The 17,971-nt window shown below is 42.8% G+C and overlaps 1 protein-coding gene across 1 annotated transcript in view; it reads right to left on the bottom strand.

Moving 5' to 3' along the window:
- Positions 1-254: 254 nt before the first annotated feature.
- Positions 255-17,971, bottom strand: part of LOC126981616 (uncharacterized) — a 77,445-nt gene continuing 59,728 nt past the window's right edge. The window contains exons 3-4 of the mRNA XM_050833054.1: positions 1,659-1,716; positions 255-431 (exon numbers count right to left, since the gene is read on the bottom strand). Of these exons, the coding sequence (XP_050689011.1) occupies positions 255-431; positions 1,659-1,716 (235 nt within the window). The remainder of the gene's footprint in view (positions 432-1,658; positions 1,717-17,971) is intronic.

Genomic DNA, 17,971 nt, shown 5'->3' with positions numbered 1-17,971 from the left:
GTTTGCAAAATATTAACCCATCGACCAGCACTACACTCCAAGTTCCAGCAGTGATGGAAGAACTCACACCTGCACTCATACTGGAAGGAAAGGCAGAGCCAAAATCAACAGATAACACAGAAATGGAGTGGTTTTCAGATGGTGCTGAAAATCAAGCTGCAGTACAAGCACAAGCAACTGATATGACTTTCTTCATGCACAGACAAGCAGACATGGGGATAAAGAGTGGTTGGACAAATTTTAACCAGAAGATCTCAGAGAATGACCAGGAAATTACCAGTGTTGGCTATATGCCCATTGTCCAAGCCCCTGCCCATGAACTTGACACTTTGAACACTGTTGTTCAGCGCTGCAAACATGTTGCCACAGCTTTGGGACAGAATTATATTGTCCTCACTGTTGATGAAGCCCTGTTCGGGAAGCTGCTGGAACTGAAATGGACAAAAGAAGAGTATTCTGGATGTCTTGTGGTGAGGCTAGGTGGGCTGCACACTTCGCTCAACTTCTTAAAAGTCATTGGGCAGCACATGCAATCCTCTGGGTTACTTGATGTGTGGGTTGAGAGCCAAGCTCTTGGACCAAGAACAGCAGAGCAAGTCCTTGCAGGCAAAAGCTATGCTAGAGGGATGAGAGCACACAAACTGACAGTACAGGCACTATGGCGAATCCTGATGCCACAACTGCAACAGTTTATTCAGCAAGAAGATCCACAGTTGCATTCGGAGATTCAAGACAAGTCTTCAAGTGACAATTGGCAGGCCTTGGTGACTCTCTTGGCTACACCTAGGTTTAGGGAGGTCATGGACAGATTTGTTGCATCCAATGAGAACCCCAACTTCAGATACTGGTGGGAATACATGAAGATGGTTGAAATTCTGCTCCAGTTCACCCGAGCACAGAGGGATGGCAACTGGGAATTGCACCTGTGTGCATTCAGATCTATGCTTCCCTTCTTTATGAGGTATAACCACACAAATTATGCCCGATGGGGAACCATTTACCTCAATGAGATGCATCAGCTCCCTCCTGAAGTCAAGGAAGAATTTTCCAAGGGTAACTTTGTGGTGAAGAGGGTCAAGAAAAGCTTCAATCAGGTAGACCCAGACCAGAGCCAAGAGTGGCTCAATGGCACAGGAAAAAAGGGAGGAGGTATCATTGGCATTACAAAGACGCCAACAGCACTAAGCAGATGGGCCTTGTCGTACAACCTACGCTCACATATGGCGAGTGACACAAAAGAAGTGTACAGCATGCAAACAGATGACGTATATGTTCACAATGAGGCCTCCAGAGGGAGGCAAAGGCAGGACAGTGCTGATGAAGACAAGCTATTCGGAACTTTTGTTGCCCTGAAAATGTTCTCACAAGAGGTACCAGATAACCTTCAGAACATTGCTTCCAAAGATCTTGCCTCAAATGAAATAGAACATGATCTGCTGTCAGCAAAGGAAAAGGGACAAAAGCAGTTAGAAAACTTTGTTGCAGAAAGACTTCTACCACAAGAGCACAGAAAGACAAAGTTTCGGGACCCGTTGCCTAAAAACAAGCCTCTCACATTTGCTTCCCTGTTTGAGTTCAGAACACTGAAGAGTGGGCCCTCAAAAGAAAAAGCTATAAAGGCAGACAGAAAGGTGTTTCAGAGGTTAATCACAGCATACGAGGCTGGCAGACATGTGAATCTCGATGACATTCTCTGCCATGAACTGTTGCCTGTACCTTCAGCATTGGCAGAAATGAATGGGAACCTTCGTACTGGATCCAAGGCAATCTTGTCTCAGGTGCTGGTGGCAGATACACCCTGCCCTCCTACTTTAGACACAGAGAACCTACCTGATGATGCAACACTAATCATTGATGGTCAGGCATTGGTGATTGCTATTGGAAAACCACAAGGAGCATCTAACTTTGGTGACTTAGCAGATGCGTTTGTTGCAAGTGTCCTGCAGAGTGGAGCATCATTCCACAGAATCGATGTGTTGTTTGATAGATACTACGAAGTGTCCATCAAATCTGCAACGAGGAATAAACGCAGCCAAGGATCAAGGCCCATCAGAAGACCAATTGAAGGCAGAGAAGTGCCCTTACCATCCAGATGGGAGAATTTTCTCGCACATCCAGAGAACAAAGCTGACCTAGCGAGGTTCCTGTCTCATCAACTGGTACTTGGTGCACCACAGAACAAAATATGACATACCCAAAATGACAATGTATATGCCATATTCGACCTAAGAGGCGCACCTGTACACTCTGGAATTTATTTAAAGCCAAGTCATCCCATAGCTCTTGAAATTCTGAACATTTGGCAATTTGTTCCACTCAAATCGGATCAATAATAAGAAAGTTATAGGCGTTTTTGTGAAATTTTCACTTAAACAGCCATAACTTTCTTATTATTCATCTGATTTGGATGAAACAAATTGGCAAATGTTCAGAAATTCAAGCACTATCTAGTAATTAATAGTAGAAGGCACACCTATGAGAGAAGGCGCAGGTATTAGGGAGAATCGGGTAATTGTTTATATGGTTACTCCTCTAGAAAAAGCCTCTGAGGCCGCCATTTTGTTTTGCATTTCATGACTTAACGAGAGCAGATGGAGCTTGGCAAACGGCAAAAATGGATTCAGCACACCCAAATTATGGAAAAACAACCATTTGCCGACTTTTAACAAAAAATGCCATCTACTCCTTTATTATGCACATTTTCCAGAAATCCGACCAGTCTATCTCAACTGGAAACCTCATATCTCATCTCTTACTAAATAAGCTTCCTCGAATCTGGACTTTCTGAACCGTCTCCGCCAGTTCTTCTCCCCCGCACAGTTGCTATCCATTTAGAGGGGCCTTGTCCGCCCTCGTATGGAGTATGCATCTCATGTGTGTGTGTGTGGGGGGGGGGGGTCCACTCACATAGCTCTCCTTGACAGAGTGTTCCACATAATGAAAATTAAAACGAAGGATTCGAACCCGGGCCTTCTGATCAGAAGTCAGGGCAGCAAACCGACCAGACCACCGATGGGCTAAAAGGTTACCGCGCCTGAGGCCACTTCTGCGGCCATTACCTGACACCCCAGCCCCGCACTGTGGACATGAAGGTGAAGGTAACCCCGCCCACACCCGTGACTGACGGAAACGCATTTAATCAAACCCTTATGGCACATACGGTGTGTAAATACATTAGAGAAACTGTATTAACACAGTGATAAACATCCCAAATGAACAACACTGAGTGCCAGGATTCGAACCCGGGCCTTCTGATCAGAAGTCAGTTGTTAATACAGTTTCTCTAATGTATTTACACACCGTATGTGCCATAAGGGTTTGATTAAGTGCGTTTCCGTCCGGCTCGGGTGTGGGCGGGGTTACCTTCACCTTCATGTCCACAGTGCTCTGGCGCGGTGGCCGCGCAGAAATGGTCTCTGCGGGTAACCTTTAGCCCAACGGTGGTCTGGTCGGTTTGTTGCCCTGACTTCTGATCAGAAGGCCCGGTTCATCCTGGCACTCGGTGGTGTTCATTTGGGATGTTTTCACTGTGTTAATACAGTTTTCTAAAGTTAATCCTCAGTACAGTGTTTGAAAGGGCCACTTTTATGTCATCTCTGACTCCTAGACATGACCGTAACTTGTTTTAATCAAGCACAGTGCTGAGAATCCCTGTTCACAGCGGTATGTAAAGGAAACATCAAGAGGTTCCGTGCACATTTATTTGCTAGAGTAGGGTAAGAACTTGCCATTGTTGATCAAAATCTTGTCAGTGACAAACTCTCAAAACTTATCTTTGCAGCTATAAATTAAAATGATAATATGATTCTTAGGATAAAGAACGTCATGTGCAGCTACATCTTTAATCTGGTAATATTTCGTAAAGAATCCTACCATCCTCATCCTCTTTTGTTTTAAAGTCGACTTTGTAAATCCAAAACACGGACATTTACACACCTGTTCTGCACACAAGACGGAATAAAAAGTAATGTGACCAGCCGGTATTGTTGAAGACCTACAAATAAATTAGGAAAAAGCAAGAGAGCCAAACACCCGAAGAATCACTCTAACACCCGAGGAATCACTCTGCCGTCTGCGACGAATTCTAAATATTTATCTGGTTAAAGTTAATCGACGATGGCAGCTTTACAACTGAGCGAGCGGCTATGACACTTATGTTTGTACTAGACAACGTGAGCAGGTACCGTGTTGCTTAATCCTAGATTGGTCCAAGTGTGTTTGTGTGTGTGTGTGACCACGACAAATGCAGACCTTGTCATTTGGGAACACGTAACACAAATATATTTGGACGTACATCACATGTAAAAAATACAGACTTTGGTGGTAACAAATGCAGACTTTGCAGACTTTGGTCATTCTGGAAGTGTGTATAATAAATGCAGACTTTGCAGACTTTGGTCATTCTGGAAGTGTGTATAATAAATGCAGACTTTGGTCATTCTGGAAGTGTGCATAGCAGACTTTGGTCATTCTGGAACACGTGACGAACGTCACACATCCTTTAGACGCTATAAAATTCAGTCTCGAAAATGTTTATGATTCTTGGTTGGCATCAGGTAAACCAATTTCATCCCTGACCTGCAAGGGAGAGCGCATCGCGAACGTAGTGTGAGAGTCGCCCAGATGAAGAACCAAGCGGCGGCTAAATTAATCTACGTGGTGGTGAGCACGGACGTGTTTTACATGGACAACTACGATCTCGTTATTTGCCACCGCTTGTTCTGGAAAATGAAACCTCTTAAGAAACAGTTTCCGCGCGTGAAGATATGTTTAATCGGTTTTGCAAATAAAAAAGAAAAAGAAGCGGTAGAGATAAAATTAATCAGATTAATCGGAATACTTAATTATTTGATTAAACGTAACACTTTTTTACAATGCTCTAGTCACGTTCTATTAACCCTTTAGTGTCCATTTAGTGGCCATTTGACGCAACGACACCTCCTCCTGAAACACTTGAAGGCCCTTTACTGTTTTTGTCAGATCGCAATTGTCTGAAACGTGGAACAGACGCCTGCAAATCTAGCCAAAGTTGGATTTTATTACTTGGGTAATATTCCTTTTATATATTGGTTCAACAATATTTTTGGCAATATTAATGATTCAACATTTATTACTTCTATTTTTCAACATTTACTACTTCTATTATTACTCTTACAGGTGTGGGTGACAACGTGAAGTGCTATCATTGTGGTCTTTCGCTGAGAAACTGGCGTAAAGGCGATCCCTTAATAGAACACATATACCACAATCCAGATTGTTACTTCATGCAGTTCACCAATGATCCTCTCTTCATCGAACAGGTTAGTATTGAACAATTTCGTTCAATACACGCGTGTCAAACAACATATGTTACACGCGCTCGTTATTTATTTTAATTTGTTAAGTGTTCGTTATGCACGACAGCGTCTGATTCCGCTAACATCGTCGGCAGTGTGTTGGATGCATCGGACGGTTTAGGAATCTTCTGTCGACGTGTAGAACAAAGTCTCCGATTCACTCTGTCGTTCAAAGCCAGACGTTCACCACCAGCCGAAGAAGACCTAAGATGCCACCATGACACGACAGAAGAAAAAACTAAAACAATCTGTAAATTCTTATTTTTATTTATTACACGTAATCATTGCAATGCTTCTTCTTATCTTGTCAGGAGTCCATCCAACGGCTCTGTTTACTTGTGCATCAATTCGAGTATATTCTGAATCAAGAGTGAGATTTCTGGTCTGTGTTTAATTGCAGAGTTGGTCATCATGAACAGCGTCCGTTGAATCGTGTTGTCGAGCGCTAAGGTTTGAAAAGTGGATTTATCAACGCAGTCCCCGAATGTCGAAGAATTTGCAGAATAGATGATGTTGTAAACAATAACACATTCGTCGCACTCTGTACACTCTGCCGTAGGGTAGGAGTATAACAATCCTGTGTACGACTTGCCGTCGAGACAAAGTCACACTTTGTTCACAAAGATAGCAGACTCAGACTTCTGTTGTATGGAGAGTAGGGTGGGTCCAACACCCCGATGCGAGTAGCTTGAGTAGACTCCTTCTGTCGTCCCACTGCGAGCTTGAGTAAACTCCTTCTGTCGTCCCACATCAGTCTCCTTCAAAGTCACATTCACATTACTGTAATGCAATATGTCAATATTAGTTAATTATTAAAACAAAAGACTAGCATTCACCTAGATATACGAAAGCGAAAGGGATCAGCAACACGCAGCGCAGGCACAGGCCACAGCAGATGCGATGGAGAGCAGACCAACACCCCGAAGCCGAATGCTGATGGTCACTGTCGCTTCACACACTGCACTGGACCAAATGTTGCTAATGCGAGACGGACGTTTCCGACAAAGTCACACACCCAACTTTCCGAATATACGTTTCCGACAAAGTCAAGCGACATCTCAGACAAAAGCACGCATTCACCTAACACTCAGCATTGAGACAAACTCAAACATCAACACACACCGGAATTGGTCACCGCTGTAAATAAACGCACACATTTACCAAACGGAATCGGTCACCGCCTCCGAATCATATCAACCACTCAGAATCGGTCTACGTTGCAGACAAAGTCACGCATTCACCAGCGTCTCAGAATTGGTCTATATTACAAACGAAGTCACGCATTCACCAACGTCAGAATTGGTCTACATTACACACGAAGTCACGCATTCACCAACGTCTCAGAATTGGTTTACATTACAGACGAAGTCACGCATTCACATTACAGACGAAGTCACGCATTCACCAACGTCTCAGAATTGGTCTACATTACAGACGAAGTCACGCATTCACCAACGTCTCAGAATTGGTCTACATTACAGACGAAGTCACGCATTCACCAACGTCTCAGAATCGGTCTACATTGCAGACAAAGTCACGCATTCACATTTACAGACGAAGTCACGCATTCACCAACGTCTCAGAATCGGTCTACATTACAGACGAAGTCACGCATTCACATTTACAGACGAAGTCACGCATTCACCAACGTCTCAGAATTGATCTACATTGCAGACAAAGTCACGCATTCACCAACGTCTCAGAATTGGTCTACATTGCAGACAATGTCACGCATTCACCAACGTCTCAGAATTGGTCTACATTGCAGACAAAGTCACGCATTCACCAACGTCTCAGAATTGGTCTACATTGCAGACAAAGTCACGCATTCACCCATTGCAGACAAAGTCACGCATTGACCAACGTCTCAGGTGTGGCTATAGGGAAAGCTTTACCTTTTCCGAGACACATCAAGAAATTGTTTTTGTTCCCAAAACACTCTTTGCCGAAGGACAGTGCATGTAAGCATAGTAGCTCGCTGCTGCTGCTGCATGTGTGCTGCTTCGTAGCTTGTTAGTGAATGTAAGCATCTACTACATCTTAACTCTATTCTACATCTTATCTTCAAATATTCATAGGCAAGAGTTCAAATGAATTTATAATAGTACCCCCTGAAAAGCATACGAATGGTTGACTTTGTCTTATATATCGACCGATTCTGAGACGCATGAAAAAAACAAAATTGAATTTATAATAGTAACTCCTGAAAAAGTAAAACTGAATTTATGATAGTACTACGCACACTACGTTTATGGACATCGTGTACTGCCCACGAAATGTCATGAACGTGAAGAGAAAGCGCGTCGTTTTCCGCCTGTCTTCCCACCTCGTGTTAATCGACGGTCTGTATGTACACAACGATAACACCGCCGCCACCGTCAACGAAAGCGGCAGCGGCACCGAGAGTCGAGCGTCTTCCGGGCAACACCCGTCGCTGTTTCAAGCATCTCTCGTCAAATCCGTGTTGGAATCTAACAAAACCGATATTCAGACTTTTACGATTCTTTGGTAGAAAAAGATAGGTTGAGTCGATATTACAACCTGAAAATAAAATATAACAATATAAAAATTAAACAACTTCTCAACGCCATTAATCCTCATCTTAACAACAACAACAGAATTAAGAAACACTTGTTGGACAAATACAAAATTTCCAGTCAGAATTGATTAATGTTTTTGAGAATAAACAGAGGGGACGGTAACGGAGATTACGAAATGTCAGATGCGAATGACACGCTGACGCCAAACGCAGCAGCCTACCTTAACGTTTTCTTCTGGAGTTCGGATATGGTCGTTTTGTACTTCAGTAATAGTTTTAGGCATCTTAGGCCTTCGGCCTAAGATGCCACATTTTTGGATCGTAAGATCATCGAACAACGGCACAATGATATCTTTCAAATCGTTATTCAGAACCGATTCGTGACTGTCGTTCAATTTAGTTTCATTTTCTCGGTTGAGTGTGTATAGATTTGTTTTACGACGTCGTTCGATGATCCTATTGACGCACTCTATCGTTTTAACGACAACGGGATGATCGTTTCGAAGGATGCAATTGTTCGTGTCCGATGTTCTGTCGTTGACGAATGCTTTGAGATCGATTCTAGCAGAGAAAATCATCCACGTGATAACCAGACGCGTCACACAGTCTCGCGTCTGAGCGGGTAAGTAAAGTTCACACTTGATGAAAGTTAATTTTTTTATGCTTATGTTGAATCGGAATTAATATTTTGTCGGCAACGTACTCGGTCTAGACTTTGGTGGTGAGTTAAGATAAGGTGAGTTAAGAAGTCTAGTACAATCAACACTATTCACTATTCAGAACGAACGTACGTACGTTTTTCCGGTAACGAGATGTCATGACACCGCTACCGCGTGGCGTGGCGTGGCGCATGGGCGCGGAAATCACGTGTGAGGACTCTTGCGAATCTGACTCTAAAAATATTCTCGCCTCATCTTACACAAAACCGAACATACAATACTACCGTGTCGGAACACACGCGCGCGTGTATTGGAAGCCAGAACACACACATCTCTGAATATACATCACCGCGTGTATTGGAAGCCAGAACACACACATCTCTGTATATACATCACCGCGTGTATTGGAAGCCAGAACACACACATCTCTGAATATACATCACCGCGTGTATTGGAAGCCAGAACACACACATCTCTGTATATACACCACCGCGTGTATTGGAAGCCAGAACACACACATCTCTGTATATACATCACCGCGTGTATTGGAAGCCAGAACACACACATCTCTGTATATACACCACCGCGTGTATTGGAAGCCAGAACACACACATCTCTGTATATACACCACCGCGTGTATTGGAAGCCAGAACACACACATCTCTGTATATACACCACCGCGTGTATTGGAAGCCAGAACACACACACATCTCAATTCAGTTTAGTATAATCCAGAAAGTACATTGGCTATATGGTATGATCATATTTTTACAAGTCTAATATGTGTGTGTATGTGTGTAACGCGCGTACGGAGAGTGGGGTCCGAAATTGGATGGGGGTCGTGACATATGGCAGGTACCCGGTTGTGCATTTATGTTCCTGTAGGACTCAGAGGGAGGCAGTTAACGAGCCTGAGAGAGTGGGGTCCAAAATTGCACGGGGTCGTGACATATAGCAGCAGGTACTCGGTTGTGTATTCATGTTCATGTAGGGAAGGAGTTGACGAGCCTGAGAGAGTGGGGTCCAAATTTGCACGGGGTCGTGACATATAGCAGCAGGTACTCGGTTGTGTATTCATGTTCATGTAGGGAAGGAGTTGACGAGCCTGAGAGAGTGGGGTCCAAATTTGCACGGGGGTCGTGACATATAGCAGGTACTCGGTTGTGTGTTTCTGTTCATGTAGAACTCAGCGTGAAGGAGTTGACGAGCCTGAGAGAGTGGGGTCCAAATTTGCACGGGGGTCATGACATATAGCAGGTACTCGGTTGCGCATATCTATTCCTGTAGACTCAGAGGGAGGGCCTGGGAACGGGGTCCAAATTGTCACAGGGGTAGTGGCAAGTACTCTTGGTTGTGTAATTCTGTTCATGTAGAATTCGGAAGTTATACTCAGTTGTGTGTTTCTGTTCAAGGAAGGAGTTGACGCGTCTGGGAGAGTGGGGTCCAAATTTGCACGGGGGTCGTGACATACAGCAGGTGTTCAGTTGTGTGTTTCTGTTCACGTAGGACTCGGGAGAGTGGGGTCCAAATTTGCACGGGGGTCGTGACATATAGCAGGTACTCAGTTGTGTGTTTCTGTTCATGTAGAACTCAACGTGAAGGAGTTGACGAGCCTGAGAGAGTGGGGTCCAAATTTGCACGGGGGTCGTGACATATAGCAGGTACTCAGTTGTGTGTTTCTGTTCATGTAGAACTCAGCGTGAAGGAGTTGACGAGCCTGAGAGAGTGGGGTCCAAATTTGCACGGGGGTCGTGACATATAGCAGGTACTCAGTTGTGTGTTTCTGTTCAAGTAGGACTCAGCGTGAAGGAGTTGAGGAGTATTTGCACGGGGGTCGTGATTTAGGAGTCTGGGAGAGTGGGGTCCAAATTTGCACGGGGGTCGTGACATATATCAGACGAGCCTGGGAGAGTGGGGTCCAAATTTGCATGGGGGTCGGTCCAGCATTAAACGGGTCACAAAGACATGTCTAAAACGTACACTTGAAAAACGATTTAAGTATAATGTACGACATACACTCTTCTCAGAACATGACGCACTTACTAATTCAGAGCGGTACACTGTGCACGTTCGTTCGGTATTCACATGTTGCTACTCATCACACACGATCACATAATTGACGGGATGTTCACTAGGTCCAGTGACGGACGGAATTCTTCACACTTCGTGCACTAAAGGTTTGAACAGATTATTGAATTTATATTTACAGACCTTATTGAAGTTCAATCGCAGGCCAGACGCCAGGAGGCGTGAGTTCAGTTGTGTGTTCACATGTGAGCGACGTCTTACTTACTAAAGAGACTTCTCTTCTTTCTTGTTGACATTTGCATCTGCGTGATGTATTTTGATCCATGTCTGTCATTTTAGATAGTATTTAATTGTCATGTCGGTAAACGAACCCGTGCATATGAAAGACCACACATGCAATTAAATAATTCAACCACACATGCAATCACATAATTCACGAGAAACTGCTCTTGACTCGTCATACGAAGCCGTACACGAAAACGAGAGCAATCTCTCAATTACAAAAGTAAACCCATATGGCAAAAATAATACACTGATATATTTTGTTTCACCTTTAATACACCAAGACATTTAAATTAACAAAACATATCTAAATGTACGTAACAACGGCACAATGATATCTTTCAAATCGTTATTCAGAACCGATTCGTGACTGTCGTTCAATTTAGTTTCATTTTCTCGGTTGAGTGTGTATAGATTTGTTTTACGACGTCGTTCGATGATCCTGTTGACGCACTCTATCGTTTTAACGACAACGGGATGATCGTTTCGAAGGATGCAATTGTTCGTGTCCGATGTTCTGTCGTTGACGAATGCTTTGAGATCGATTCTAGCAGAGAAAATCATCCACGTGATAACCAGACGCGTCACACAGTCTCGCGTCTGAGCGGGAAAGTAAAGTTCACACTTGATGAAAGTTAATTTTTTTATGCTTATGTTGAATCGGATCCTATCGTTCACTTCAACGTGTTTGTTAAACGCTCGTAACTTGATGTAGTCGGATTGAAAATTTGAAAACGTCTTTTCGGTAATCGAGGGAAGGAGAATTAATGTTTTGTCGGCGGTGTCTGAAATAGGAACGTCGCGGCGTTTTAAATGTTTACGGTTCGAGGAACGTTTCATTCCTGTCGTCATGAGGATGCTCATTAATTCTTCGGTGTTCAAAACATTGAAGTCTGTTTCGCCATCTTCGTTAGAGCTTGATAACGTCAGGTTAGTTACTTGCAATGCATTTGCACGTGCGGTTTCAGCTGCTAGCATTTCCTGGGAGGATTTGTTCTCTGTGGTCATATCCTCAATTTGTTTGTTCAACCGTATAATTTCGTCTTCTTGTTTTTTCAGTAATATCGATAAGTCATTACTCTTTTCACTCAGTTGGGTCTCGAGAACAGTTTTCTCTTGCTGGAGGCGAGTGACATCTTGCTGGAGTCCATCTCTCGTTTGTGTCTCTTGTAGGAGTAGAGTTTTAAATTGAGTCAACTCTTGTTTGAATTGATCATTCTCTGTATCTAATTCGTTATTACGTTGTTGGAGTTGTTCGTATTCATTTTGCATAAGATCGATCTTGTTTTTATTTTCATATAATTCTGCGTTCAGTCGGTCTTTCTCTTGGATTATCTTTCGTATATTTGCATTAACTTCTAAGAATTTCTTATCTACATCTTTGTATATCGTCATTATTTGTTGTACTTTGGCAGATGACTTTTCAATTTCTTTCCTTAATTCAGATTTTTCTTCTTCGTGTTTAGTTTGTTGATTTTGTAATTCATCCATGTGCTTCTTTGTAGAATCGGCTAACTCTTGACTAAATAAACTTATTTCATTAATTTTAGCGTCTAACTCACTCTGCTCTAGAGTTAAGATGTAATAAATGTGGCTGAGAGTGTGGCTGTGAGGTGTAACAATTGCACATCCGAGCGGCTGTGAGATGTAACAATTGCACATCCGAGCACCTGACCCCTGCTAGTGAATGTGTGACTTTGTTTTGACGGTCAACTGAACTCATGGATTCAGAATAGAGTTAGGATTTGATTTGAGATGATAAATTGTAACAGGAAGGCGAATTGCACATCTGAGCACTTGACTGCTTGACGCATGTGTTGTGTACAGACCCCCATGCAGATCCGGACCCCACTCTGTCTTTTTTGCTTCCCCCTCAGAGAGACTTACAAATTTTAGGTTACCGCTCAGGAGACTCTTATGAAACGAAATCGTCAGATGTTGGACCCCACTCGAGCTAGCGTTCACCTCGTGCTATCTCTTACTTGATCTCAAAATATCAAGATCCCAAAATAGAGTTAAGATGTAATACTCTTTCCTACCTCTAGAGTTAAGATGTAATAGATATAGCTGAGAGTTAAGATGTGGCTGTGAGGTGTAACAATTACAGGAAGGCGAATTGCACATCTGAGCACTTGACTGCTTTGAACTCTTACCTACCTCGCAACCAATTTAGACTGCTGCTAGTGAATGTAACAATTGCACATCCGAGCGGCTGTGAGGTGTAACAATTGCACATCCGAGCACCTGACCCCTGCTAGTGAATGTGTGACTTTGTTTTGACGGTCAACTGAACTCATGGATTCAGAATAAAGCTAAGATTTGATTTGAGATGATAAATTGTAACAGGAAGGCGAATTGCACATCTGAGCACTTGACTGCTTGACGTGAATTTATATAAATTTATATAAATTTATGTAGCGACAGTAACCAGCGCCGCTATCGTCACGCACGCGGCGCCGGCAGTAAGACGTCTTCATCATTCTTACACATTGTGAGAAACAAAGGTCTAGAAGCGCAGAGACATCTGAGTCGCAAGCGCATAGCGTGCATAGACACCCAACTGACGGTGTACAAGTTCATCCACGGAGAAATACTGAGCGGCAACGCGCCGGTGCTCGCCACGATTTTTGGGACCGACGTGTACAGCCTGCTTCACTTACTCGAGAACGTCCCCAACTCCATTGGACATCACATAGCGCTCAAGAGAGAATTTAGTGACGACTACAATCAAACTCCCGGCGTAGTATTTTTCAACAGTGTGTTGTGTAAAGAGAGAGAAGCACACAAAGAACACAGCAACGTCAATAAGAAGAGATGTACGAGTTCGTTCATAGAAGAAGTGGAAGGTTATCGTCAAGGAGGCGTACACAAAATAGGCATTCATTTCAACGAGAAGAAAATCATAGACGCCCTCAAATCTGTCGCTCCATCCTTCACGCGGAACGAACGTCCGACTGCCAACTACAGAACATCTCTTCACGTGAACGCTCAGACTAAGGACAACCTGAAGCGTCTGTTGGTGTCGATGTTGGAGAACGCTGACGGGTTGACCGACAGCGATGTAGAGGAGATCAGGAACGCGCTCTGCTTACCTGAGTGTAAAGACATCCCCAAAGATTTAATCACCGACGCATTACCTTTCGTTTTACAGCCGAATGTCGAAAGAGTACCGTGTAAGTGTTGCACCGATTTCAAGAGTGATGTAGGTTGTTGAAAATAATAAATATGATGTAGGATATAAACATTTTATTAACCCTGATGTTCACATAATAGTATTCAGAATCCGTCTACAGCTGACACAAAGTCTCGCATTCACCACCATCTGCAACTCTTGAGGGTTTAAGTCATGCAACAACAACACGTATAGTATTCAGAATACGTTTACCACTGACACAAAGTCTCATATTCACACAACATCTGCAGCATTCTCTGAGACAAAGTGACAAGTCAGAAAAGTCTGAGGGAATAAGCATGCAACACTCGTATAGTATTCAGAATCAGTCTACTGCTGACATAAAGTCTCGCATTCACACAACATCCAACTCTGAGACAAAGTAATGAAAGAGTGGGGTCCAATATTGCACGGGGTGTCGTGCTAGGTTCGCTGAGAGTGGGTGGGGTCACGCTGCAGTTGGACACGACTTTGGGTGATTTGTAAGGCTGAGGAGTGAATGTGCGACGTTGCCGTGCGAGGCGACGGATTCTGTAAACCACCACTTCGTGGACAACGGTGAACGCTGGGCTGTGCTCTTTCCTGTACGACAAAGTCTCCCATTCACTTCCATTTTTAATCAACAACAACAAGGAATGGAATTGAAAACTAAAAACATTAAATGGTGTTGTTTATTGTTTCATTTCATTAGGACAGGAATACTATTGTCGAGGTATGGTACAACTCGATCCGGGTGTGATGATGGCGTGTGTTGGTTGGAGGTGTTGGTTGGAGTGTAGGTAATGCGACTTGATATGGTGATGATGGGAGCTTCACTCATCTGCCAGTTCAAATAATTCATCAATGCTGTTGTCCATATTTTCGATTCTGCTGGCGATGCAAGAAATGGTGTCCGTAGTGGCATTTTGAGCCTGTGTTAGATCCAACATTTGTTTTTTCATATTTATTTGAATCGCCATCAATTTTTCGATGCACTCAGAGAGTCTCTTAACCTCGTCTGTAAGTTTCAAGATTCGATAGTTGTCGTTGTTCATCTCTCGAAAACCGATTTGTTAACAGCGTCGAAAAGTAACAAGACTCGATAGTCGTTAAGATGAAGATGCAATGGCAAGAGAGTAAGTGCAGATAAGAAGATTTAGAAACGTGCCAGTCCTTCGACCAGATCAAACTAAACAACCGAATCTTTTTCATCGTTGTCGAGATGGGAAACATAATTCAACGCTTGAGAAATAACGGTCTGACGATATACTTCACTTCTCTAAACATTTTTTTTTTCGACTGGAAAAATGGTCTTCAGCCGAAATTGGTCATCCTCGGAGGTTTGCTGCCTCTCGAGTACAAATTCAGAACATAGATTCTTTTCATTTTAACGCAAGGTTCATTCCTCCGGAGGTTCGATCCACGCGATGTATAAAGTCTGACTGCGCAGCGTACATTTTCGCTAAGATTGTTTACAACATCATCTAATCTGCAAATTCTTCGACATTCGGGGACTGCTTTGATAAATCCACGATTCAACGGACGCTGTTCATGATGACCAACTCTGCAATTAAACACAGGCGATCTGCATTCGATTCAGATGAAACCAAAATTAACATTATAAGATCATACAACGTGCTGATGCAAATATACGATTCTTTGGTAGAAAAAGATAGGTTGAGTCGATATTACAACCTGCAAATAAAATATAACAGTATAAAAATTAAACAACTTCTCAACGCCATTAATCCTCATCTTAACAACAACAACAGAATTAAGAAACACTTGTTGGACAAATACAAAATTTCCAATCAGAATTGGTTAATGTTTTTGAGAACAAACAGAGGGGACGGTAACGGAGATTACGAAATGTCAGATGCGAATGACACGTCTACAGAAGCCGTTCAGAAATTGATCGCATTATTCCAACCTATATTTCCTAACACGGGTAATGTTGACGAACCCGTCGCCGATCAATTATTGAATCTGCAAGTAGTCGCGTCCGATTTAGAATCTGTCGTTACAGCGTTTGAATTGAATGCCGATGCTGGTCTCGAACGAAAAGTCCAACACAGAGACGTCGTCGTCATGCCTCGTACACCTGAATCCTCACGTGTTCGAGATGCACTTCATCAACTGGAAGAAAATTCCAATCTTCACGTGTCTACACAACATGGTGTCGTTTCGCAGCACTTTCAAGAAATTAAATCGGAGAACAAATTTATGTCCCGTCGGGTTGCTTCCAAGTGTTCATCGCAACGCCAAATTGAAATTCCTGAAACATCCTGAATTGATATTTAGTAATGCTCTCAGAATGTTGTTCGAATGTCGCTTCATGAATGGTATTCTATTCAGAATATGTGAAGACTAACTCTAAGACTTTGCTTTGTTGAAGAATCTCTGTAGGAGTTCTGATCAGAGCCGACGTACCTGCATCCCAAATGGCGTCTGACCGATGAAGCCAAACGACGTCTCACCGATTTCAACTTCTTACGACAGTTTCCTGTCCTCAACATTCTCAATGCGTACGTTATCGATTTGAAACGATTGTCGATGATATCTTGTACGTTGGCATAGACTTCTTCGTCGGTGTGGAATGTGATGACGGCGGTTGTTGCTTGCCCCGGGGAAGAACATATTTTTTTTGGGGGGGGTTCGGGCAGCTCGGCGTCATCGCGTTCTTCTCTTGTTCGTTTAGGTCGTTCTGATGACGTGCTTTGATCGTCGACCTCTTCTACTTCTTCTTTCTCCTCCTCGAAAATGTGATCGAGAGTCGGAAACATGACCAGGGGCTACAACGGCAGAGAAATTCCTATAACGAATATTTCATTTAGTATGTTGTCGAGACAGTGGTTGAAGTTCACCACGGCGCGTTCAAAGTTATTAACGACGACATACACGGAACAAGATGAGTTAAGAAGAGGTTCTAGTTCTTCTTCTTCGAGGTTTTTGTTATTGACAATCAGATTTATACTGTAATCGAGCATGCTGTGCAAGTTCCTGAGCGGGGTTTGATAATCGTAACCGAAAGGTGCGATTAATCGGTCTATTATAGGGGGTGTTAATGACACACAATAAACAACGAGCGAAAAGCTGTGACGTAAGCTATCAATCGGCGTCGTTATCGACACATGCCAAAACATGGGCGTTATCTTAATCACACAGGAAGCAACGTGCGAGTATGCTATAGGGAAAGCTTTACCTTTTCCGAGACACATCAAGAAATTGTTTTTGTTCCCAAAACACTCGTTGCCGAAGGACAACAATGCACTTGTTGCCGAATGAGTGCACCGTGTAATGAAATAAAAAAATTAAGAAAGCAAAATGGTTTTTATTCACACCCAATCTGTAAAACTACACGTCAAGAACTTTTACCTGACAATGCATTACATACAACCACCGGAAGAGGATGAGGACGACGAAGACGAAAGTTAAAACAGCAAAAAGAGTGTAAATTGTTTCGCACTGCTGCAACCTTACACTCAATATAATGTCTCTTGCTGAACAATAAAACTTTTCAACTCCTTTAATTTTTAATTGTTCTTGAGGACGCTACGTGTGTTCTTTATCAAGATTACGTTCTTTATCAACTTGCCCTTACACAATATGTGTTCTTTATCAACTTGCTGATGGTGCACAATATGTGTTCGTTCTTTATCAGATGAAACTTGCAACCTTACACCATTACACGTCTCTTGTTGAACAATAAAACTTTTCAAAGCTTCAATTCATTTATTTTGTAATTGCTTGGATACAGTTCTCTTAACCTAACCTAATGAGTCTTTACTAGATAATAAGCATCTTTTTCCCAAGCTAACATCTGCAACGTACTCGGTCTAGACTTCACAATGCAACTCTCTAATTTTCTTACATTTTTAAAAAACATTCCAGTTGTTGATTATTGAATTCGGCTTCGTAAAACTCTTTAACTTGATTAAGGATTGTTAAGCAATGCAACTGCATCGACAAGGTCTCA

This window comes from Eriocheir sinensis, chromosome 49 (genome assembly GCF_024679095.1).
Source record: "Eriocheir sinensis breed Jianghai 21 chromosome 49, ASM2467909v1, whole genome shotgun sequence".
In the NCBI taxonomy this organism is placed as follows: Eukaryota; Metazoa; Arthropoda; class Malacostraca; order Decapoda; family Varunidae; genus Eriocheir; species Eriocheir sinensis.
This window is presented reverse-complemented; position numbering and strand designations above follow the sequence as displayed.